Consider the following 26178-nt stretch of genomic DNA (forward strand, 5'->3'; position numbering starts at 1 on the left):
TCCGCAACTTTTTGGAATGGTTTCAGAAGGATAGGTGTTAACTCTTCTTTAATTGTTTGGTAGAATTCACCTGTGAAGCCATCTGGTCCTGAACTTTTGCTGGTGGGGAGTTTTTAAATTACTGATTCAATTTCAATACTGGTAATTGGTCTGTTCATATTTTCTATTTCTTCCTGGTTCAGTCTTGGGAGATTGTTCCTTTCTAAGAATTTGTCCATTTCTTCTAGGTTGTTCATTTATTGGTATATAGTTGCTCGTAGTAGTCTCTTAGGATCCTTTGTATTTCTGTGGTGTTGGTTGTAACTTCTCCTTTTCATTTCTGATTTTATCGATTTGGGCCCTCTCCCTTTTTTTCTTGATGAGTCTGGCTAGAGGTTTATCAGTTTTGTTTATCAGCAAATGCTTTAATCTTAGGGAGAGAAAGTAAGTAAACTGTAGATTCCTGACTGGCCAGATGTTCAGTTTCCACTATTGTATGTGAAGTCATTATGATGCTCTAGTTTAGTTTCTGTGATCCCTAGCCCCTGAAAACCTTCAATTATGAATTTTGAATTACTTTTATTTGAAAGTTGTTTTCATTCCTCTTTCCAGTGCGCTATCCAGTTTAGTAGCCACTAGCCACGTGTGTTAATAAGCGTTTGAAATGTGACTAGTCTAAATAGAGATGTGTTGTAAATGCAAAATATATACTGTATTCTGGAGACTTAGTTTGAGAAAAAGAGTGTGAGATATCCCAATTTTATATATTGATTACATGCTGAAATGATAATATTTTGGATTTATTGACTTAAATAAAAACATTAAAATTAATTTTTTACTATTTTTAATGAGGCAATTAGAAAAATTTATATATGTGACTTGCATATGTAGTTAACATATTTTTACTGAGCAGCTCCAGTAGGTGCAGTCAGTAACAACAGATGAATTCTACACTGTAAGAATTTAACAAGAAGTAATCAAACCTGGCATGTCTGTATGTGCTTTGTTAGCTTTCTTTCTTCTTCATTTTTTAAATATATTTTATTGAAGTATAGTTGATATACAATGTTGTTTTAATTTTTCCTATACAGCAAAGTGACTCAGTTGTATATATTCTTTTCATTTTGGTTTATCACAGGATATTGAATACAGTTTCCTATGCTATATAGTGGGACCTTGTTGTTTATTCATCCTGTATATACTAGCTTGCAATTGCAAGCTCCCAATCTTTCCTTCCCCAACCCCCCTCCCCCTTGGCAACAACAAGTCTGTTCTCTATGTCTGTGAGTTTGTTTCTGTTTTTAAGATATGTTCATTTGTGTCGTGTTTTAAATTCCACATAAAGCGATATTATATGATATTTATCTTTCTCTTTCTGATTTACTTTGCTTAGTATGATAATCTCTAGGTCATTCCATGTTGCTGCAAATGGCATTATTTCATTCTTTTTTATGGTTGAGTAATATTCCTCCGTGTGTGTGTGTGTGTATACCACATCTTCTTTATCCGTTCATCAGTTGATGGACATTTAGGTTGTTTCCATGTCTTGGCTTTGTAAATAGTGCTGCTCTGAACATAGAGGTGCATGTATCTTTTTGAATTATAGTTTTGTCTGGGTATGTGCCCAGGAGTGGGATTGCTGGATCATATGGCAACTCTATGTTTAGTTTTTTGAGGAACCTCCATACTGTTCTCCATAGTGGCTGCACCAATTTACATTCCCACCAACAATGTAAGAGGGTTCTCTTTTCTCCACAAACTCTCTAGCATTTATTGTTTGTAGACTTTTTGATGATGGCCATTCTGACTGGTGTTAGGTGGTACCTCATGGTAGTTTTGATTTTCATTTCTCTAATAATTAGTGATGATGAGCATCTTTTCATGTGCCTGTTGGCCATCTCTATGTCTTCTTTGGAGAAATGAAAACTACAGGCCAATATCTTTAATGAATATAGACGCAAAAATTCTCAACAAAATATTAGCAAACCGAATCCAACAGCACAGCAGATCAAATACCATGACCAAGTTGGATTCATCACAGGGTCACAAGGATGGTTCACCATACACAAATCAGTCAGTCGACGTGATACACCCCATTAACAAAAGAAGAGTCAAAAACCACATGATCATCTCAATAGATGCAGAAAAAGCATTTGATAAAATTCAACATCTGTTCATGATAAGAACTCTTACCAAAATCGGTATAGAGGGAACATATTTTTTCTTCTAAAGACCAAAACTCACTGAATTAGATAGTTATTATAATAAAAGTACTTATTTAAATACTTGGACCTGTATTATTTGTGTTTAAAGAAAATCTGTTGCTTGAATAACAAAGTAGATACACAAGCCTCCTGTGGAGGCCATCCCCAGCCTCACCCCCAGGTACAGCTGTTGCTAGGAGAAGTGTGGTACAGTTTCCCTTAGGTTAATAGATGAAAGAAATAGGGAAGCTGTTGAAAATAATTAGTTTCATGTGATACTAGTAATGCCTGTCATAACATAACTTTAGTGAGTCAGACATTTTTTTATGGGAAAGCATAAACCACATTGATTCTTGTTTAAGATACTTTTCTATAGTTTTATTAAGAATAAAATAATTTGAAACAAAATTGGGGGAAAAAAAGAGTGCTTCTTGGTCTGCAATTCTTATTTTGTTTTGGTTAACTTTATTTTTTGGCTTTGATGCAAGTTTGTATTAGGAAACTGAATAAGATTATTTTAACTTTTCTTATTTTTTTATTTTATTTATTTATTTATTAAAAAAATTTTTTTTAAGGCAATCATCTTTTTACACATTTTGAAAGAAACATTTATTTATTTATTTATGGCTGTGTTGGGTCTTCGTTGCTGCACGCGGGCTTTCTCTAGTTGCAGCGAGCGGGGGCTACTCTTCGTTGTGGTGTGCAGGCTTCTCATTGAGGTGGCTTCTCTTGTGTGGAGCATGGGCTCTAGGTTTGCGGGCTCAGTAGTTGTGGCTCGCGGGCTCTAGAGCGGCAGGCTCAGTAGTTGTGGCACACGGGCTTAGTTGCTCCGCGGCATGTGGGATCTTCCCGGACCAGGGCTTGAACCCGTGTCCCCTGCATTGGCAGGCGGATTCTTAACCACTGTGCCACCAGGGAAACCCTTATATTTTTTAAATAAAAGTTTAAATTATTAAGCTTCACAGGAGTAAAGTCTAATAAGCTCTACAGTAAGTCTGCTCATAGTAAGTATTTTTAAATATAAGATAAAAATGTCAAGGTCAATATAGCTAAATGTCAAAATTTTTAAAATATTTGCTCTATTATCAGTATTCAATTCATTACTCGAGGTGTCTGTCTGCTTTTCTGGGCATTGCTTGGCAGTAGATGTTTTTGTGTTGGTTGACTGTGCCTTTAGCAGCCAGGAGAGTCGGATGTGCTAAGGCAAAATAGCTCTATCACTTTGTGATTTTCCTCCCAACTTGTTTACTGGCAACACAGCCAAGGAGAAAGTATACCAGTGATACGTTCTTTAAATCATCCTGTTTAAGGGATTGTTCAGCTAGGGCTCTACTTTCTTAATGTAAAACTTGTAACATGTTTTATTATTAATTTTACAGATCCATCTGCTGAGGAATTGAGAAAGCTAATGATGTTGCATGGAGGCCAATATCATGTGTATTATTCCAGATCCAAAACAACACACATCATTGCCACAAATCTTCCTAATGCCAAAATTAAAGAGTTAAAGGGAGAAAAAGTAATTCGACCAGAATGGATTGTGGAAAGGTAAGTTTAATTTTTAATTAAATCAATGAGTTTTAAAAATTGGAATACTTTTTCTTTTATAAACGCTTATCTAACTTGCATTGCCTCTTAAGGGTGAAGAGTAATCCAGGTCTTAAAAAACACCACTGTGCTCCTTAGCCTCGCGTGATGATTCAGGTGGCCTGGGGTTTGACATTAGTGTTCTTGCAACCTCAGCTCCCAGGAATTAGGGGAGATGACTCAAGTGAGCGGCAGGAAGCAGCGATGGGGGGGTTGACAAAGCATGCTGTTCACTGAGCAAATATTTGTGCACCTGTTCCGAGTAGGCAGTGTTCTGTGTACTTGGGAAATACATCAGTGAGCTAAACAGAGTCCCTCTCCTACCTCTTGGAGCTTACATTTTATAAGGGGAAACAGATAATAAACAGTATATGAGTAAATTTATGTCATGTGTTAAAAGTCAGTACGTGCTGTGGGGGAAAAAAGAAGATGAGGATAACGTGGACCCGGAACACTAGGAGTGGGCGGCAGTTTGCGGTATTATTAGTACCTGTTTTTCGGTTAGTATGGCTCCTTGGCTGTTGGTGTGGAATTGGTGTGTTGTAAATCAGTGCTGGCCATTCATACTAACTTCCTAAGGTTAAATATGTCGTCTAGAACCTTGGTGATGAGCCAGAACTTGAGTGATTCATATATAATATATATGAGTGATTGCTAGATTTATGAAAGTTAAAAGTGAAAGTATTAAAATCATAATTTTATGACTAGATTGTAATCAGTATATGAGAGAATGGTCAGATTATATAATGGAGTGTTAATGAAACAAACTTAGAAATTATTTTTTTTTAAGTCAGCTGCCGAGCTTTTTTCTTATCCTATATTTCATTAATTCTGACACCTTCCATTAATTTATTCAGTAGATTTCGAATTGTTAGGTTTCGGGACTTCCCTGGCGGTCCAGTGGTTAAGATTCCATGCTCCCAGTGCAGGGAGTGTGGTTCCGATCCCTGGTTGGGGAACTAAGAACAACCCACATGCCACATGGCGCGACCGAAAATTTTTTTTAAAAATAAGTAAATCGAACAGCAGCATAGATTCATGAGAGTCAGTGTATTATAGTGGAAAGGCTGGGCTTAGGCTCTGGAGACATACCTGGGTTCACATCCCAACTCAGCAATTCAGGGTCCCTGTGATCTTGTGTAATGGGAATAGTTATGCAGCCATTCTGAACCTTGTTTCCTCATTTGTAAAAGAAGGCTGCTGTCTACCCGCTATGGTTATGTGACAACTAGAAATAATTTGTGCAAACTACCTAGCACAATGCCTTGTGCGTTGCAGAGGCATAATATGTAAGAAGCTACTGTTGTTATTTTATTTTTATTCTATAAACATCACCGAGTATCAGAAAATAAATTCCAAAAGGTCAAAAGTGCATTTGTCTTCCGGAAAGCCAAATTATTCTTATAGATTAGGGTTTTTTAAGCCTTGGCAGATTAAGTTGAAGGTCCATCCCTAGAACTTGTTTGTGCTATGTTCCCAGGACCCAGCCACTGTCCATTCATTATATAGGATTAATGAACCTAGCTTTTAGCTGTGTGTCTTCTTAAAAATAAATTGTGAAGTTTTCCGTATCAGAAGTTAGTATCATTCCAGAGTTTAACTGTGTGTTGTCACTTAAAGACAATCCTTTCATTGTGCCGGGGCAAGAATTTTGATCTGGGGATATTAGTTTGGCTTTGGAGGGGATGGGGGAGATCCATGGGCAAGGAAAGTGGTGGTGAAAAGAGCTCTTGCTGGGTGGGACTTGACTTGCTTAGAAAATGGTGGTCTTCTTTACAGCTGTTTCTTTATACCCGCTCTTCTTTTTTGTGCTGAATGCTGCTAGAGAGATAATACAATAAAAAATGCACCTGAGACAGTTACAAGTTATAAAATACACGTTAATGGATTTTATTTTAGTTTGAAGTCAGGCTTAATTATCTGTTTTTAAATAACTGAAGTGACTTTGGAATCATGGTTATATGGCGTAGTTGCTTTATGTTATATATGAGAAGGCAGGGCTAAGATGGTTAACTGATTTGCTCAAGAATGACAGAATTCAGAACCCAGATTTCCTGACTTATATTTGGGTCTGCTCTTTGCCATTTAATTAAGTTGTTATGGGTGAGTTGGCCCATGTGGAAATGGTTCAGTCTGGGCTATACCCTAATATATGAAAAAAGTGCCCAGTGTCTATGATGTCATAAGCATGGGCTCCTCCACGTTAGATCACAGTGCTGTTTTCTTTCACACTCTAATCCCAGTCTTGTTCATCTTTTCTCCTTCTCAGCAGTGTTTTAATGAGATTTTATTATACTTAAAAATTTGAACATCATATTAGCTGTTTAATGGATGATACATGATATTCTCTTCTATAATTAGTTTTCCTGTTTTTAGCTTGAGCAGTTTGAAAAGCGACTACCACTCATAAGTGTGCAGGATGATTACTTTGCTTTGATTAGAATTCCCTGGTGTCTGTGTAGGTGCCATTAAACCCGAGTTAATATAGGCATGATTATGGGGTCATGACTTCCGAGAGGCAGGGGAGTCCTTTAATGAGAAGCCTGTGGGCGTTAGTTTAAGGTCAGATTATGTCACTGAAGGCTTTGCTTTGTAAATCTTATGTTTGTATATAGTACAGTATAGTATAAGTTAGTGATTTTCAAATTTTTCTCTTAATCCTTTTCTTCAGACAATTTTACGTTGAAATTTGAAGTGTGAAGTAGTTACAGAAGCTGCTGTGGCTCACCTCACTGCCTCATCGGGCCCGAGCACAGTTGAAAACATGGTCCTAAGTTATTCCGAGTCCATTTTGTTCTCGTTGTTCATTTTGTGTTGAGTCTTCTGTGGCGTGGGAACCTGCCTCCTCTAGTTGGATTCTCACGGGCTCTGCTGTGAGATGAGAGGGTCCAGTTGTTGCCAACTCGGGTCTTCTCGTGGGGGGTGACTGGCTCCCAGTCAGTGTGTCCTTTCTTTCTAAGCTCCCACCTGTAATGTTAGCACGTTTGTCACGTACTTGTGATGCTCTGAAGATCTCATACTTGGTATGGACTAAAACTTTGTTTCTAATTACACTCAGTGTCAATATTAGAGTGCTTATTCAACTCAAATAAAAGTTGGTTGCAATTTTATCTCATGATTTATTTCATCCCCTTATGTTTTTTTTTGTGTCTTGCCTCAGTTTATTCCTCGTAGAAAATGTGTGTGATTCTAGTTTCTGGTATAGATTTGACTTAAAAAAAATTAATCTTGAGTCGTTTACTTTTTTCTCTCACAGCACTACAGAATTCTTCTCAAATTATTTTTACTTGGCCAACTAACCAGTACACATTTCAGTCTCCCCGCCACCCCATGATTTGTTGTAGGTAATATTTATTAGAAAATAGAGTCTTGGTCTTCACGAGCTAAAGAATGAATATGAATAGCCTAACTCTCTCAGTATCTGTAGTAAAAAATAAAAAGCAATCTGGGCCCTGAAGGATAAAGGGCAAAAAGTTATATACATATGTTCATAGCTGTTATTTCCTTTTCTGAGCTTGTGGGATCTTGGTGAGTGGTTGGTAAGTTTGGGTAATGGGAGAGGTGGTGGCAAAGGGAATTTTAATTTTGAATGCGTAAAGAATAATGTTTGCTTAATGGTAGAATAATAGGCAAAAACAGCTCAGTTTGTCCTTAGCACATTATTACATCCTTTCTTGCCTTAAATCCACTTCTGAATGAGGAAGAAGGATAGATGCGTGAATGGATGGGCAGATGGGTATACAGTGTCATACGGTTTTTCTAATAGAGAACGACTGGGATGTTGACTGGAACCATACAGACATTTGATGTGCAGAATTGCTTCGTCTAAAGAAGATGCTGTTGCTACAGTTATAATAAAAAGTTTGGAATAGAAATGTAGTGACTTTTCTTGTATCTTAATTTTTGCACAATCTCCCAGACTCTGTTTACAACTGACAGTGTAAATTCATTTTCAGCATAGGAAACAGGAAATGATTTAGAGAACAAAGTTCTGCTTTAGATAACTTTACTGGGGCTATAGGACAAGCCAAGAGTTAAAACTTCTCAAAGTAAGTGAATATGTCACATGCAATGAGTATGTGCCTGATGCATTGTATAGAATGTAAGCTCTTTCATATATATCAGAATCTATTTTCAGTGTACATGGGAAGAAAGCTCAGTATATAAAGAAGCCATGTAGTAATATCTTTTGGTAAAGTGAAGCTCCATTTGGTTTTGAAATATGGGCTTTGATATTTGGCTCTGTTGTTTTTGGGGGTTTTTTTGGTACGAAGAATGGTAGAAAATATAGAATACAACTCCTCTGTGCTTAGGATAAGCAGTGAAATTAGAAAATGTTAGAAATGAATCCCTGAGAGACTTTGTAAAAGAAGATCTTTTAAAAATATACCTTCAGATAATGTTTCTCTCCATATATCTGTAGATGGATAAATGGATAAGCAGGGATAGTTAAGAATGTACACAGATGTGTAGTGGTTTGGGCTTGAAATTAAAAGAATTTCTTGTCTAACGTTACTGTAGTGCACTGGGCTTTAGTTTCTTTTACTGGGCATCTCTGAGGATGTCTGATTAGAGACCTGCAGTATTTAAATTGGCTCTTATTTTATGTCAGTCTCCACGGACTTAGTTATGTAAGCCTTACGTTCTGCTGGGTGACATGGCTGTTGTTAGGAGTCGTGTACGACCAGTGTAGACCACAGAGAGCACCTGTAGCGTCTGGGTCGCCCAGCAAGCTGTCAGTAGGATGGGGGAAGCCAGCGTGATAATGGGGCGTGTCCTGGCTTCATTGCACGTTGGTCTTACTTCAGATGTGCAGCTGGCATATTGAGCACAGTTTCAGTCTCCATGTACCCCTTAGTTACAGCTGTGCTGTGTGTCGTGAAGGAGGCAGAAGGCTAAGGTTAGGGGTAAGTCCCTCTGCTTCTGAGGGTGGGAGAGCAGGCGAGATAGGTAATAACTAAGAAGACAAAGGTCCATAGCCAGGCAGTTAAGACCAGTTGCTAAAGGAAGTGAAGTTAGCTTGATAAAGAATAAAGTAAAATTCACTGTGCTGTACACCTGAAACTAACACAACATTGTATGTAAATCAACTGCACTCCAATAAAAATTTTTTTAAAAGAATAAAGTAAATTAATAAACAGTCTAATTTTAGGATTTTAATTCTAGTATTTGAATGTAATCTGTAATCTTGATAAAACTAACTTTTAGCCTGATGGTACATTTATTTAGGTAAATGAAAATTGAAGTGTGTTGTCACTAGTATGTTCTCAACTGTCATAAATTAGTAGTTTAGCATATTTAGTAATTCCACCTGAAGTTGAAGGTACTTTAGGTAGGATTGTATATTGATATAATTACATAAAGGACATAGTCTATAATATGGTATAGTTTCATTTTTAGGGTATATCATCAGTATGTTTTTCTGTATTCACAGTTGTTGACTTAATATTTTAAATTGGTTTTGTTTGTTTTAAGCCAATTCAGTCTTTTTTTTTTTTAAGTTCTGTGGAGTGTGCTTTGAGAAAATAATGTCGAAACTCTTGGATTTGTCAGATAATAAGAAAAGTATTTTACTGTATTATTTTTTTTCTAAATAATTAAAGTATGGCTTTCTTAATATATATTTTAGGTTTAAAGGCACACATGTGCTTTGAAATATTTCCTGATACTTAAGGAGCCTGTTTTAAAATTTGGATGTTAGCCTAAGCATATTAGTTGGCTGTTTTAAAACTTGAGTTGAAAATGGTATTTTTAAAGATACAGTAACCGTATGTGTAACTCAGTTTATTAGATAGCAAAACTCAGTTTAATCAAATCAGTCTTAGTTCTGAAGTATAATAGGCATTGGGGAGTGTCAGTTAATCTAGTATTATAATACTGCTGTTCCCCTGGTTTTTATAGGTGGTGTTTGATGCATATATAGTGAGCATTTGGAAGACGATATAGATATGTATGATAGCTTCTGCTCTCTCAGAGTTCTGTCTTCAAGTGGCCTTGTCTCTATCACTCTTACACACATAAGATAGTGTAAATTATTTGTTAATCTTAAAGTTGAGATTCTTTATTTTGTCCTTTTATTTTACAGTTTTTCACATTTAATAGACCTAACATGAATCTTGGAAACTGGGAATCCTCATCCAGTTCCCTTATTCTGGAAAAATTTAATATGTGAGATAGGATTTGAGAAAATCTTGATGATTCTGTGTGAATCTTTTGGGGGAAAGACTGTGGTTAAATATTAAAGTCATGACGATTACAATATTGACTAGTCCAACTTCGTGCTTGAAGTTTGTCTCATCCTACTCTATAGTCTATTTTCTTTTCCTCAACATGAGACCGTTGGCTACTAGTTTTTAAAATTTCAGACGTGTCTTTTCATGGGCAGAAGGTCTCATTCTTAAGTGTTTAATAAGTAAGATTGTATTAGGACCACTAAAACAAAGGGAGAAGGAATAAACTAGAAAAAGAGATGGCATGTTGTTGGTGAAATATTCCTGTCATTGAGAACATTCATTTTTTGTGAAGCTCCTTTTCCCCAAGTATTAAACTCTTAAATTGGTGTTACTTTTTTGTTTTAGCATCAAAGCTGGACGACTCCTGTCCTACATTCCGTATCAGCTGTATAGCAAGCAGTCCTCCACGCAGAAAGGTCTCAACTTTAATCCTGTGTGCAAACCTGAGGACCCTGGACCAGGTCCCAGCAGCACCACCAAACAGCTCAACGACAGGGTGTAAGTTTGTCTAGGTTGGGGAGACTACAGAGCTGGTTTTTTGCAGTGAGAATGGCCCCTGCTCTGCTGAAGAGAGAAACAAATATAAAAACTGGCTATTCGTCTGTATTAATCCTGTTGAAGTACAGGGGTGCGTGTCTTACCTAAAAATTATTTTTATCATGACAGTTTCATAAATAAAATGTAAACAAGAAAGCTTTTCCACTCTCATTAGATTCCCGTGTTAAACCAATGGATCTTAAATTATTAGAAGTAAAATGTTCCATGGATTTTCATGGCAGTAATTATTTTTGACACAAGTAATTTGCTATAGAATATTGCTTTCTCGAAAACTGAACTAACTACTCCAGCTATACTTTTGCTGTGTGCCACTGCATAGAAAGACAGGTAGTGAAAATGTTAACATTTCTAGGTTATTTTTGAAAAATTCTAAATCAGTAACAATTCTAAATAGGTAAATATTTTATATCAATTAAAATTTAGTTGATGACCCTCAAGGTTTTAGAGTTAGAGGTGAATCTAGACTTTATTCCATGTGTCTGATTTTAAAAAATATTTTGACTTAAGCTTTAATTGCAGTAATCCTGGGTAAATTGGCTTCACAGTTAATTGGTGTGTTGCCTTAACTTGTGTATCAGGTAGTAGTTCATTATCATGGTTCATTATCATTAGCCTTCTCCTTATTTATTAAATTGTTTGCTTTGGGAGTTTGATCATATTTTTTCCAAAAGACCAGGAGTCGAATTAACTTGGGATGATCCAGTGTCACTACCTTCTGTAGTTTTGTTGTCGTTTGTTCTTTAACTTATAGGTTCACTTATAAGTGTATTCAGTTGTTTTTCACATTACCTAAAACATTTAATTTTGGTTTTTTATTACCATCAAGGTGTACAAGTAATATCAGAAAACCTTCTGAATATACAACTTCATTTTTTTCTTACTTCACTAATAAAAGAAAATATATATGTGTGTGTTTTTGAAATTCTTCTTTGTGTTGACTTTAGGAAGAATTTACCTATTAGATTTAAATTATTGATCCATTTATGCTGTTGCCTAGTAAATGTGTATCCACTCGTGATATATTTCTAGTACAGCTACTTTATAAATGGCCGTTTGTCTGGGCCGAAACACCGCAGTGCAGAAAGGATGGGCAGGAGCAGTGTGTTTCTTGCCAATGTGTGCGTTTCTGTTGCGTGTGTTGCTAGTAAAAAACCTTAATATTTATGACACAGAAAACTAGATTTAAGACTTTTCTGACTTCACTTTTGTTGCTTTCTGTGTTCTTTATTTTTGGCATGTTCAGTGCATTGTATAAATTTCTTTGAAATTCCTTTATGTGACTTTTTGCTCCCTCGCTCTCTATCTCAAGGGCCAGACTTTCTCTGACATGTATCAAATGAGGTTTTCTTTCCTTCCTCTCTTAATCGTTTCCTGTCGGTCATCTTTTCCTCTTTCACTGGTGGGATCGTCTGTGAGGATAGGACCGACTCAGATTCGGCTGTCAGATTCCATGAGACGGTCAGCCAGAGCCAGAGCCAAGCCAGAGATGGGTGGTGCTGTTTCGCATCCAGCTCACGCGTGGTTCTCAGTGCAGGCAGGCTGTCCTGACTAATATACCCAGTTGGTATTAGGAGCAGGAACTTTAGATTAAACCTGGTAATGCCGTGGTAATCTCACCTGTGCCTTGGTGCTGCATGTGGCACCCTCATGTGGAGCCTGAACTGTAATTGGACTAATGCTGTGGACTTTTCTAAGTAGAATGAATTACCGCTTTGTAATTCAGATTTTTGTTTTTGTTACTTAGATGATTCTTTTGAATGCAAATGAATCTTGTCTCTATTACAGAGCATTACCAGACATCTAGAAGAGCCAGGATGTGAATTTAACATAACATTTGTCATAGTTACTGCATTTATAAACCTGTCATCAGGACACTTGGTTCAGATTGCCTTGGACCTACCCCCCTGGCATCTAAATAATGCTTTTCTTAGAAATGAAATGGTAATAATTCCCTTGTCAATAGGGCGAACATCCTCATTTTTCTAGGTATGAATTTTATTGAATTAGCCATACACATTGACCTGACTTTTTTTACTTTTTATCTACTTGTGCAACAGTTTGACCCCATTAATGGATTAGTGAATATAGTCTGTCAGTCATTTTCTGGGGGAAAATAACGAGCCTCAGGATTGTAGCAGTATTGGATTTAATGTGTTGAACAGTGCCTTACATAAAACTGAAAGTAAAAATAGGAATAAGAATTCAAATAAGGTTTCTTACCCGTTCTTACGGGAATTATTCATATTGTATTAATTTAGCAAATACTTACTGACTACCTAGTAAATGCCGGACACTGTGCTACAAACTGGGTATTTAAAGCTTACAGATTACAGTTAATTTATAGTGGGAAAAATCATTGAAAACAGTTTCTTGGATTTTTCTTCAATCTGAAAAAGATCCTATTCTATTTTCTTCTCTGTGAGTGTCTGGAATTTTAAAAAAACCCAAGAACCTGAAAGTCTGTTAATGTGCTAGAATTTTCCTAGTTACCTTGCTCCTTCAGTTTAGCAAAGAATTATCTTTTATTAGAAGAGCAATCATGAAAAAAAATTTGTGGCTTAATCATTCAGATTTGGTGGAGGGAATATTAAAGTGTGTACCACTAAGACAGTGTTTAAATGGAAAATTGTTTTAGCCTGAAAGTCAGACATTATTCATTTAAACAATTTTTTTTTCCTGCTTTAGAAATCACATAATTAAGAAGATTGAGACGGAAAATGAAGTCAAAGTCAATGGAGTGAACAGTTGGAATGAAGAAGATGCAGATAATGACTTGGGTTTTGTGGAGCCGGAGCCCTTCTTCCCAGGAAGGAAACAGAACGGAATTCCGCATCCCAGAGATGGCAGTGCCGTTTGTAACGGACACACTCATAGCTCTAACGGTGCCTTAAAGACACAGGACTGCTTGGTGCCCAGGGGCAGCGGTGTTGCCAGCAGGCTGTCCCCCGACCCTGCCCACGAGGAGGAAGCAGCCGAGAGGAGCGGTGGCGGCTTCAGAGACTGCGCTGTGCAGCAGTCCCAGCAAAGCACCAGAAGCACAGATGCTCTGCGGAATCCACACAGAACTAATTCCTTCTCCCCGTCACCTTTGCACAGCAACACTCGAGTCAATGGTGCTCACCACTCCACTGTTCAGGGGCCTTCAAGCACAAAGAGCACTTCTTCAGTCCCTTCACCGAGCAAGGCGGCACCCTCTGTGCCACCCAGACCTTGCAGCTTCATCTCGGACTTCTACTCTCGCTCGAGACTGCACCACATTTCCACGTGGAAGTGCGAATTGACTGAGTTTGTCAGTACCCTGCAGAGACAAAGTAGTGGTATCTTTCCAGGAAGGGAAAAGTTAAAAAAAATGAAAGCAGGCAGGTCTGCATTTGTTGTAACTGACCCAGGTAGATACTTACTAAAAATTGTTTTCTTAAGAAACAATCATGCTTGATCATTTTGTTCTTAATCTGTCACTGGTATTCTGGTCAATACTAAGGTCTTGTAACATGGAAGTCTTTAGGAATAGCAATTTATGTAAGTAACAGTGAGTATAACAGATGATAGAAAGCTTTCTTACTAAAAATTTTCTACAAAATTAGATTTGAGTGTGGCTAAGTGAACATTTTTTAGGTAATTTAAATAGTAATGAGGTTGGGATTCTGAGCATTCATTCTTCCTGTAGACCTTATCAGTTATTGAAGTTTTGAACTGTAAAATATAACATTTTATATTCAGTGCTTAAACTCCTGTAAGAATGAATTGGTTTGGTAAGAGTAATTGTTAATTTTTAAAAGCTTGCGTCATAATGATTTTTCAGTAATTAAATAACTTTGACATAATAGCTATTATAATTATAGTGGTAAGCTTTTAGTGAGATTAAGTATTTGCACATATAAGTAGGTTGGTTAATTGTATTTTGTTTTTTAAATAGTTTTCTTGTCATCAAAAACAAACAAAACCAACAATAACAGGCTGTATTTCTGTGCCTGTCGTTATAAACTGGTATCTGGTTTGAGGTTTTAGTTGCTTTTAATGGATTACATGGATTCCCCCTGGGGCGGGATCTCAGAGATTTTCTAGTATTACCCTTTAATTTATAGCTGTGGAAACTGAGGTGCAGAGAGAAGCTCGTGGTTCTCTCTCAATGTGATAGAACCTCTCCATCTGGGTTTTTTCTGTTATGTTTTGCTGTGTTTGATGTATTCCAAATGCTTTTTGTTATTTATGAGATATTTCAAAATAATGTTATAGGTATTAGGTTTTCCTTTTATCATGCCTTGGCCTTGTTACCTAAAGGTCGTTTAATTTTGAAAGCTTCAAAGAGCTGTTATGAATCAGTTCTATGAATGGGAATAAGATGAGAGATTTTTATATTGTATGAAGGCATTCAGTAGGCATTTAGTATATGCATTCTGTATGACTGGAATCTTTAAAACCATTATTTTGAGTTGTGTACATTATGTGTGTATAATACTTTTATACAGCAGACTTATAATTGTTAAGATTGATTTTATAGATGATTTCTCGAGGGAATATAGAGGGTAGCAAGGAAGTCCCTGGCTTTGGAGTTAGGTAATAGCCTGAGTCCACATCCTGGCTCTGCCACTCTTACGATGCAGAGCATGTGAGTTCACCTCTCTGAGTCTCAGTTTCCTGTCGGCACACAAGTGATAGTACAGGAAGATAATAGGAACAAAGGTCCGGTGCCCTGCACCTAGTGAGAACAAGGTAAACTCTTTCACAGTCACAATTTGGTAAATAGAGTTGTCTCAACATTTTGGGGAGTAAATGTAAGTTTTTGGAAGCCTATTATGAAGATTAACCTCAGTACTGTTATTCTTAAATCTAGCAGAGGAAAATTCCTTTATGAGATCATCACTTTTTACAAGTGTGGTGGCTTATGGGGCTCTGAAATTAGACTGCCTGGGATTGAATTCCAGCTCAGCCTCTTACTGGCTGTATGACTCAAGTTATTAATCTGCAAAATGGGGATAATAAGCTTACTTCTTTCATAGTGTTGTTGTGAGAATTTAAATAAATTAATACATGTAAACCTCTTACAACAGTGCCTGACACCTACTTACAGAGCACTCGATAACAGTAGCAGTTTTTACCGCTATCTTATCAAGGAATGTTGTTACTGCATAGAATAGTAATCATCTAAAGTAACTTAGGTCCATGGAACTAAATATATGAAAACATCTTTACACATTTTTATAAACCATTCAGCCCACAGAAATAACTTGGAGATAAGCATTTAGACAGACTTTTAATTAGAGACTTGTTAGAATATAGACTAGGAAAACATGATGTCTTCACAATTGATTTTAAATTCTGTTTGGAAACTAAATTTGTATCTCTGAATTATTTTTAGAGCCAAAGAAACTGAAATTTGATTTCTGTTGAGGTGATAGAAGTAGTCTATTATAGAATCTGTATTTTTTTTGAAACTTTATTCTGCTTGTAAGCATTTAAAAATTAATTTCTAAAATTAACTAGACCTGATTTTTTTTTTAAATATTAAAAACTAGTTTGGGGTTTGAACATTCTCTTTTTCCTTCTAGGAAATATGTCAGTATTGAGTTCACCCAGACATCAGAGCTGTATAATGCATGTTGATATGGATTGCTTCTTTGTATCAGTGGGTATACGAAATAGACCAGATCTCAAAGGTCTGTATTCTTGTTTATGTATTAAGAAAACTGATATACTGTTATAAACATTTATTCTAAGGAAGGAAACAAAATTTTTAAGAAATATTTATTCTAATTTTCCTTGGCAAAATCACAAAATATTCTTTAAGAAATATTCTAATTTTCCTTAGCAAGATCATTCCTACTTCCAAATTTTCTGGACTCCATTATCAAGAAAGAGAGGGAAATTAGAAAAGTTTTTGCCTCCCTGTAGAGACCAGGCCTTTAGGGAAGAATATTCCTCCTCAGCTGAACATCCAAGGCTGATGTAGATAGGGACCTGCTTTGGGCATTTTCTATATTTTTATCTATATTTATTATTACTTTGTCAATAAATGGAAATTTTATGGTAGCATATGTCTTTGCAACTTGGGTCACTATGCTTTCTCTTGAATGAATAACTTGATTAACTGTCCTGATGCTAGGGAACATTCCCACTTTTTGGTTGTAGGATAATTTTGTATTATTGAATATTGCTAAAATATGTTGTCATCTGTGCAGTCTTTGTTTTAATGGAAATTTTAGGTATTTGTGACCTAGTCAATACTTTTGAAAATATTTATTCTCGATTTTTGAGAGTTCTCTCTATGTCCGAAAGAGATAGCTATATTAGTACTGTCTTCTGAGAGTGAATTTTTCCCTTAAGGAAAGCATAGAAACTGCTGGGGTTAATACTAGGGCTTTATTTTTATCACGGGCAGTTGCTGCTTCAGCTCTGATAGGAGTGTTTAGACTGTAAAGAGTTGATTTTAGCCCATGAGTGACTTTTTAATGCTTTTTTTTTTTTGTCCTCACAACAAATGCATTCAGTGAAATATATGCGTGTGTATATGTATATATATATACTATATATACATGGATTATCCATGCTATTGCTTTACAACGTTAGAGTTATCTTGTAACTTAACACATACCCGTATAAGGAAATGACGCATGAAAGATAACTAAACCAAAAATTTCGGGACTATATATACTCACCTTTGATTATATAGTAGGTCAGATTGTGATTCCTCTACATATACATTTAATTAGTTTTTTTTCTTGCTGCAAAAATAAAGATTAGTTTAGATGTTACCTTACTTTTCTGATACCAGAAATATTAAAAATCTAGATACAGTTAGTTTTACTTTCTCTCCCCACCCTGCCAGTCTGAATCTAGGATCTGAGTTGCCTGTTTTCTACTGTAAGAAACCAGACAAAAACCATAGAAAGCTATGATAGTGTTGCTTTTAAGCTGAATAAATGCATCAAAATTGTCATAAATAGTTTACTTTTGGGGGATACAGAGAAACTTATCAATAGATGACTTTTGCATAGCGACTGATAATCTTCAAAGATTTTGGCTCTTTTAGGGATTAATGCCTAAGTAAAGCTAAAGAGAGATGTCATATTTCTTAAGTGTTAGTGTTCCTGTACTTAGCTTTTATTCTTTCCTTACAGGAAGGCCGGTGGCTGTCACAAGTAACAGAGGCACTGGGAGGGCACCTCTGCGCCCTGGCGCTAACCCCCAGTTGGAGTGGCAGTGGTACCAGAATAAAATCCTGACAGGCAAAGCAGGTACAGATAACGAGCCCTCTTTGAAGTCATAGTGCTCCTGTTGAAGACTTCTGGATTTTGCTTTGGTATTGTTACAGAAATAAAAGCAGAGTTGAAATAATTAGCTTTTTCATTCAAGGGTTTTAAGGGTGTCAGTGACATCTTAAAGCAAAATCCGAATGCAGTACAAATGAGTGGCTTATAGTTACACTTTGTTGAATTGGATAACGATACTTTCCTGGGAAAGAGAGTGAAGAATGTTTTAAAAGGTGTGATTAGTTTGCTTTTTATAAATTTAGATTGGGGATGAAAATCATGGACATCGTTCTGTGGAAGCCTCTCGACTTGAAAGTTAATTACTTGTTTGGTCACGGATCCCAGTAAGGGCACTAAAGTTTGTGTTGCTGAAGATGTGTATGAGCCAGTGGAGTGAGAAACAGTAAGGCTTTAATTTACTGGAATAAGAAGATAAATGCCAGCAGTCATTCCCCATATCTTTGTTGAACCTATTTCATATGAGAAACTTTTTTCTTGCCTCTCTGGTTCTTAAATTTTGGCTATTAATAAACAAAAATCATAAATTATACTAATCACAGTGCTGTTAAGATTTTCATGTTTCTCCCCACCCCCCCCCCATTAAATTCCCTGAGAAATATTTGCTTAGAAGTGAAATTATTTGGCATTGATCAGTTTCCTCATGGATGTCTGGAAAGCCAAAATTTTTTTAAATTAGTTTTTCAAAAAAATGTTAATCAGGAAATAGAAATTAGATATGCAGTAGAATGGAAGGCATGCAGTTAAATTTCATCCCAATTATTTCAGGTCTCTAGTTTTCAGTTATAACACTTTGGGCTTATTTTAGAAATGCTCTTAATGAAATTAAGACAAAAGGAAAGCCAGTGGACATCTCTGAGAACCTTTTCGGGATTACTTTCCTCTTGCTGGTTGTGGTCATCTGTTTACATGCTATAGGTACAAAGGAAAATAATTACAGATACATCTTTATGCTTCATGTGTACCTGTATTCTGCAAATTTCCTAAAGCTTTTCCCGGTCATTAAATCTTTTAAGAGAATTTTTAGGATTCTAGTGTTTTGTGTGAAGTGAGTAGATGTTGAGGTTAGGGAATACTGAGCTTGTTGAGATTTAGTTATATTATGGTATTCGACAATATGGGTAGTTTCTTAAGTATTAGTAGTTTGGTTTTGTGGTAGGTTGGTTTTTCTTTTTGTCTTTTCTGTGTGGTATTATTTTAAAGATGAAATCTAAAATTCTGGAAAACAAATAAGTAGCTTAAGGGAATGCACAATACTTGTCACGCATTGGGCACTCAGTAAAATATTGAATGAACATTGAAGAGGGAAGAATAATACCCTGTGTATACCGTTCATAGCATCTCTCGTTACTCGGTGCTCAGAGCTCCTCCCATGGATAGAATCTTGTGTTCGCACACGTGTCCTTACCTTACAATCTACATCTACACATTCCTTAGAGCAGCAGAGAGCTGGTTCTCTTATGTCTTTCCTCGCATCACAAATGATCTGACCATAAACAGTTTATAAACAGAATTCTGGCATTGGTTACTTAATTGTGTTCATCAGTGTAGCCACTGGGTTTTCATAACATTGTAATGACCTTTTATAACTCACATTTGCTCTGCCTCTAAGTGTGAGTTGTAAACCAGAAGGTTAATATTAGGAGAAGTATTGAAATTTCACTTGCCATTGAAAACTGTCAAAAATAGATTTTCCTGTCACTTTTTAGAAAAAGTGAATATGATACTTTGTATTTTATACTCTCTCTTTAACTTGATATCATTCACTTTTATGTACGTCCTAAGCCTTTTGACCCATTAGGATCTTACCAAAATATTTGCTACATATAACATGAATAGATTGTCCTTTATTACAAAGTTTGGTTGCAGCTAGGCTTATACTTGGAACTTGTTTTTTCCATGCTTTTGTTCCTCTTTCCTTGTTATTCTCTGATCTTTCTTCCTCTGGCTCCTATTATTAGATATGACACCAAATTTTAAAATATTGAGGATCAGTTTAGGAATTAGAATCTTTGCCTTCTGTACAGTAGCTTTTTAAAAAAATTCACTTCTAATGTTTTGGCTTGTACGTCTAGGCAAAGTATTAGAACAAATAGCATCTTTAGCCCTTTATCGCAACTTAGTTTCTTACTTGTCATATTCAGGGACTCTTTGTCTAATCAGACCGGCGTAACCAGGGCTCTCCATCCCTGGCTTCTTTGGCAGCTGCTTCCTGAGCGGTACTTAGCAGCGAGCCTTCTCATTGACGATCTTGAATTTGGAATCCGTTTATACTCAGAATTTCATGGTTGGGACCTTTTCTCCCTTCCTGAATTCCAGAATGCAGACGTCTCCTATCCCTTCAACAACTTCAGTGTTCGTTCTAAAGAACAACAGTTTTTAAAATCGTGTTAGTCATAGATTTATTCTCAGCGATTTCTTTTTCACAGACTTGGGTCCTGGCCTCTGATTTCTCCAACCGTCCCTCCACATTCTCCATGTGCCCGTCTAGTTTGTCGAGCTTTGATGAGCAGTTCTCTACTTTGCCCTCCAGTGAGGACAGTGTGTCCCTGCATTTCCCTGAATCTCCCATGAAGCAACTCACTCCGCTCGTGGAGGGACCACGCACCCTGCCGCGCTGTGGACCAGGTCAGCCCGCCCAGAGGAGAGAACTCGAGGTGCCACCCCAGGCAGGGCGTTGGGAGCAGGGACCACGGGCACTGTTCTCACCACAAGCATGACTTTTCCGTGATTTTCAAAACAAGTTCTTAGGTTGTTTAGCCCTTCGAATATAAGTCCCCTAACTCCCCATAACTCACAAGGCATAACTCACGGTGCCCCTTTGAAAGGCAGCTGGTTGTGGCTCTTCAGGCTTCGGCTCTTCGTTTTTGGTTTAGGAGTAGCCCCTGTTGAACTGTGATACTGACAGCCCCAAAATTCTTACAGATTTTCAGCTTAGAATAATGGACTATTAAAGCTGATATTTAGCCTTCCAAAACCCTTCAGAACACTGGGCTGTCTGCTCTGTGTTCTGTCTTTAATTTGTCCTAGGACAGCATATGTTAGTCACAAGGTATCAGAAATCATGGCTCAGATTGTACACACTGCTGTTTTTATTTTGGATGCAAGTGGAATTTGACCCCATTAATATGCCAATCCTCAGAGTTTGATTTGCACTTAGACTTCATGTGTATGGGTGCCAGAATCCAGAATTGCTTGTGTGGGTTTCATAGTTGGGTGAAAGATGATGATTACTGAGGTCAAACCAGGAAGAGCTGTTACAGCTCGTAAAGCCGGACACTCTGCCACGTTTACCTGCTGGTGCTTTACTTGGCTGATTTCTTTTGTGGAACATTATGTCTCTGAAATAAATAGATAAATACTGGGTTTGTTAGTTAACGTGTTGTTACACTGTACTCTAAATAGATTTGTCTAGAATTAGCTGAAGTGCTATCTTAAGTCTTATTTTACTGATTGTTCAGAATAGTAGAACTATGACTGAGAATAGATGTTTTTAAAGCATATTCTTCTTGGAACTCAGTAGTATCCCAAGAGATATAACTGAAGTTGTGTTTTAATCTGTTTCTCACTTGCTAGTGATGTTACGTGACGTGCAGTCAGTAGGCTTTCTAGACTGAGTGCCTTAATATTCTTGCGTGAATCTGTAAATTTGGTTTGGATATTAAGACTTATTTGTGAGCTCTACTCTTTAGGCTAGAGTTGTAGTCTATAAAGCAATTGATAGTCTCATCTCACTTGAATGTTTTTAATTGCACATGCATTGTTAAGCCAAAAGTAGAATTTCCTGAAAGGGGGGATAATATTGTGAAGCTCTTTTACCTGATGTGTGTTCAAAAGAAAAAGCTTAGATTTAGGATGGAACTTTTTATGGCATATGACCTTTTAAATTATTTTTTGATCAAATGACTTGTAGGAATTTGATGTTTGTTGAAAATGTTGTTAATTAGCTTTAAGTTTTGCAGATAGTTTTTAAGAAACAGCAAGAACATTCAGAGAAATTTATTATATTTCCCACTAACTGTTTCCCGTTCCAGAGAGCTGTGTCATCCTTTCGAGGCTGTAGGAGGGGGTTTATCTTCCTGACCACTTTTCATCCTTGTCCATCTCAACAGACTTAAAGGGATATTTTATACTTATCTTTTGGTATATGTTTTTTAAAACTATTGTTAAAACAGAACTCTTTCGATTTATTATAAGTTTTTGTCTGACTGCTGGTGAAGAATATACTGGAAGCAAACCATTTTAGAGTTATAGATTTTCTTTTATTAAATAAGGGGATAAATGTCAATGGAGATAACTATATTTGGAATTTATTGAACATTTATATATGAAAGGAATGGTAAACAAATTTCTTGAATGAAAGTCAAGGAAAATCAGTTTTTAACACACATTCATTAAATTTTATTTTTAAAGCAGAAATACCAGATTCATCAACGTGGGAGAATCAAGATTCCGCACAAACAAATGGAATTGATTCTGTTTTGTCAAAGGCTGAAATCGCATCTTGTAGTTATGAAGCCAGGTATGTAGAAATTAAGGGTGTTGTAATACTTAATGAATAATTAATTTACTTGATCATTTTTATATAATCTTCTGAAGTGGATTTAGACATGCTGGTGGTCAAGCCTATGACTTAAATGTTAGAAACATGTTATGGAAAGAAATCTTTCTAGCCTTAATCCCTTCAGTTTCCTTTTCTTTCCCTTCACAAATGCTAGATAACTTTAAATAAATACCTTAGTGTCCTGATGAACCAGTGGGTCCTATGGTTGGAAACCAAAAGAAGCTGGACATTGTCATTTTTAAACCATTGTCTTTTGAAGTATAGAATTAAAGAATTAGATATTTATGGATAGGAGAGGGCCTTAATGTCATCTACTTTGATCGTTCCCTTTTAGCACCAGGAAAAATCCCTTGTTATTTAAACCTCCTAATATTTGGTATTTTTTCTTTAAGTTATGTTAAAACTTGATTGCCTGTTAAGTTATAACTAAACAGTTCCATAATGGCATGACTAATCATCTCCTCGCTTAAAGTTGCAGTGTTGTCAACCTGTTAGCACTAATCCTAATTACAACCAGCTGTTTCAGTACTAGAAGAAACAGACATATATATCATATGTTCCTCATACTTTAAAAAAATTAATCGTTTTTTAAAAATCGATTATTATAGTTGTAAAAATGGAGTAATAATGAAGTGATTAATTTAAAAGAGTATTCTTTATTTTTTCTTTCTTGATAACTGAACACAAACATTTTTACCTTTTATAGCACAGCAAGCATTTATTTACACATTGTTGGCAAGTGTTAAAGTATTTACTAATTACAGAGTCAAGTCACATCAGCTACATTTTTTCAGCCTTTTTTTCTTTTAGATAGTGTCTTTATGGCTTAGTCGTTCATACTTTTAAAAAATTGAGATATAATTGACATGTAACATTAATGGCATACAACAACTTGATATATATAACATTTTTCAGTCTTGATTTAAAGTTGGGGTTATTCAGGCAAGTCCAGTCTGAACAAAAAGTATCTCAACGTAACATCATCTAACCAGAGTGGTTTGCTTAAATCTTGCCAATTATTTTATAAAAAGGATATTTAAGAAAAAAGGATTATATTCAAACATGCATAATTATTAAAAAAATTTTTAATATAAATTTATTTATTTATTTTTGGCTGTGTTGGGTCTTTGTTGCTGTGTGCAGGCTTTCTCTAGTTGCGGCAAGCGGGGGCTACTCTTTGTTGTGGTGCACGGGCTTCTCATTGCGGTGGCTTCTCTTGTTGCAGAGCATGGGCTCTAGGCGTGTGGGCTTCAGTAGTTGTGGCACATGGGCTCAGTAGTTGTGGCTCGTGGGCTCTGGAGCGCAGGCTCAGTAGTTGTGGCACACAGGCTTAGTTGCTCCGTGGCATGTGGGATCTTCCTGGACCAGGGCTCGAACCCTTGTCCCCTGCATTAGCAGGTGGATTCTTAACCACTGCACCACCAGGGAAGTCCGTAAAATATTTTAAATTATTTTCTGTTTATGACTTGTCAGACTTTTACTCCTGAACTAACTTTGCCTTTCTCATTGACAGAATTATGTTTTAATCTTTTTCATTGTTAGTTGATAATGTAGCCAAGGAATTGAACCTTACTTTAATGAAAAAAGATACGTCAGAGCTAAATACATTTTGCATTATTATGTTTTTATTAGCACAGGCAGTTGAGAGCTGGTTTTACACTGTGCTCAGTAGCCTAGTCTTTTCCCCCTGCTGAGTTACAGGCAGTGTGCTTATGATGACTGGGCATCGTGTCCCGTATCTGGAGGGTGTGATGAAACCCAGAAACACATGCTCAGTCTTTGGGTTTTGCTGTTGGCGAAACGGAAGTGCTGCCTTTCTGTACTGCCTCTGCAGGATCTCCCTTCTCTCCCGGCGGCCCAGGTTGGACGCTGGCTGGAGAGTGAGCACCAAGGCCACCTCAAAGTTAGAAGCATTGCCAGCTCCTGGTGGCTTTCGAGTCCAGTAGCCACAGATGTGTCTGGGCTCCGGGCCTCTGTTGGTGTTTGGATAGTGCCTTTGTATTGTACCACAGGTGGCGATTGTCAAGCTGAATGTGCTACAGAATAATTGGGGTGACGATATATGAGGGCCAAATGCTGTGTAGCAAGCCATTTAAGTGTTGCTTAGAGAGTAAATATTTATTTTAAGGAGATGCAGAAAGTGATGAAAATGAATTTGTGTTAGTTGGCGAAGAAAAACATGAAACCCACAGCAATGGGTTTTTTGTCCTTTAATTGTAATTTTTCATTTTCCAGAAGGCTATTCCTAATGAAGGTCTCTTGAATACCCTTTTTTTTTTTTTTTTTTTTTGTGGCTACCTAATAGTTATATTTTCCTTAAGTGAGAAGGTTTTTTAAAAAATAAGTATATTCACAGTTGGATCAGAGAAACGTTTCTGGGCTTGGCGTGGGGACTGTATTGTGGGCGCGTTCATCCCAGCTTTAGGCACTGGTGAGCTTTCAGTAGACACAGACTTTATAATAATGGGGTCAGCAAAGGATGGAGCGTGAACATGAGATGGTAGAAGTCACAGGAAGGTAGAATGTATATATGTAGGTCAGAATATATTCACACTTTCCATAGAGAACTAGCTTTATGCATCTAAGTTAGAAGGTGGATAATGTAGACGGATAGGTAATGATATACAAATATCCTAGAATCATAAATTTTTAAGAGCAAATCATTTCTAAACCTCTGTTTTCACGTGCTTTTGTAAGGACACTTTACAATCCTTAATTAGTGGTATGGATGTCCTTCGGTATATTGAATTGACAGTGACAGTGATTTACTGGTTACTTTTTTTTAATATTGTCTAATGCAACACCAAATACCGTTGTCTGAGCATATAGCACGTGGAAGAAGGAGTGTGCTGCCTTCACTTTAAACCTGGGAGTAAACTGTTTCTGCAGCTTATGAAGTACTGGTAGTCTTTCCTGCCTGAGACTTCATATGAGAGGAATAAATGTCACTGTAGTGAAGTTATTTCAAGCTGTTTTGTAGTTGTCTTTACTCATTTATCTTATTTTATTTTATTTATTTATCTTATTTTATTGTTTTGGCTGTGCTGCATGGCTTGTGGGATCTTAGTTCCCCAACCAGGGATTGAACCCGGGCCCTTGGCAGTGAGAGTGATGAGTCCTAACCACTGGACCGCCAGGGAATTCCTACTCATTTATTTTATATGAAACAAGTCTGATTTCCCAACCACCAGGTCTTTTGCTTCCCTTAGTTATGGGAAGCCTCTGAGGTTTACCCTTTTTTTGTTCCTAACTTCCTTACAGTGTCTAGTGATCCCTAAACATTTCTCTGTGAGATGTAGGTATGCATGAGTACATAAGTTGATGTATTATATTTTTCTAAGTAATATGTCCCTGAAATTTTTTGTGTAAGTGAAAAATTTGAAAATGAATTTATTGTAAATATAAGAGTATTGTGCTTACAGGAATTATGTAAGACATTCCTTTAAAAATGAATAATTACCTTTAATTTGTAAGTTTAGCTTTTTTACATGCTGAACCTATGTATCTAGCATTACTGGAACGTTTTAGCGTGTTTCTGCACTTCTCTGTAGACTTGTAAACTCCTTTGCACACACTTCCCTGCCTTATGAACCAGGTCCGTCACCTTGAATCCGTCCTCTCCTAGGCCAGTGCAGGTCACCATCATGGATGTCATGGGATACGCTTTATTCACATAGTGCCTGAGACATAAATTTTTGTTAAATGAATGAAAGCATTGTTTTCTTTACCATGATTTGTTAATCATCTCTTCCTTTACTGTCATTTTCCCGTCTTATTAGATATTT

General features: G+C 36.6%; 1 protein-coding gene across 11 annotated transcripts in view; it reads left to right on the forward strand.

Moving 5' to 3' along the window:
- The window catches only part of REV1 (REV1 DNA directed polymerase), an 83149-nt gene that overhangs the window by 33881 nt on the left and 23090 nt on the right, over window positions 1-26178 (forward strand). For 7 of the 11 annotated variants that reach the window (XM_082427242.1, XM_082427243.1, XM_082427241.1 and 4 more), the window contains 6 exons: window positions 3563-3731; window positions 10349-10501; window positions 13247-13950; window positions 16111-16218; window positions 17680-17796; window positions 22243-22351. In XM_082427242.1, the coding sequence (XP_082283368.1) occupies window positions 3563-3731; window positions 10349-10501; window positions 13247-13950; window positions 16111-16218; window positions 17680-17796; window positions 22243-22351 (1360 nt within the window). Of the gene's footprint in view, window positions 1-3562; window positions 3732-10348; window positions 10502-13246; window positions 13951-16110; window positions 16219-17679; window positions 17797-20296; window positions 20458-22242; window positions 22352-26178 lie in introns of those variants that run through there. The other 4 variants (XM_082427240.1, XM_082427236.1, XM_082427244.1 and 1 more) reach the window with 3 other exon arrangements.

The sequence above is a fragment of the Balaenoptera physalus genome (genome assembly GCF_965194825.1).
Source record: "Balaenoptera physalus genome assembly, chromosome: 15".
In the NCBI taxonomy this organism is placed as follows: Eukaryota; Metazoa; Chordata; class Mammalia; order Artiodactyla; family Balaenopteridae; genus Balaenoptera; species Balaenoptera physalus.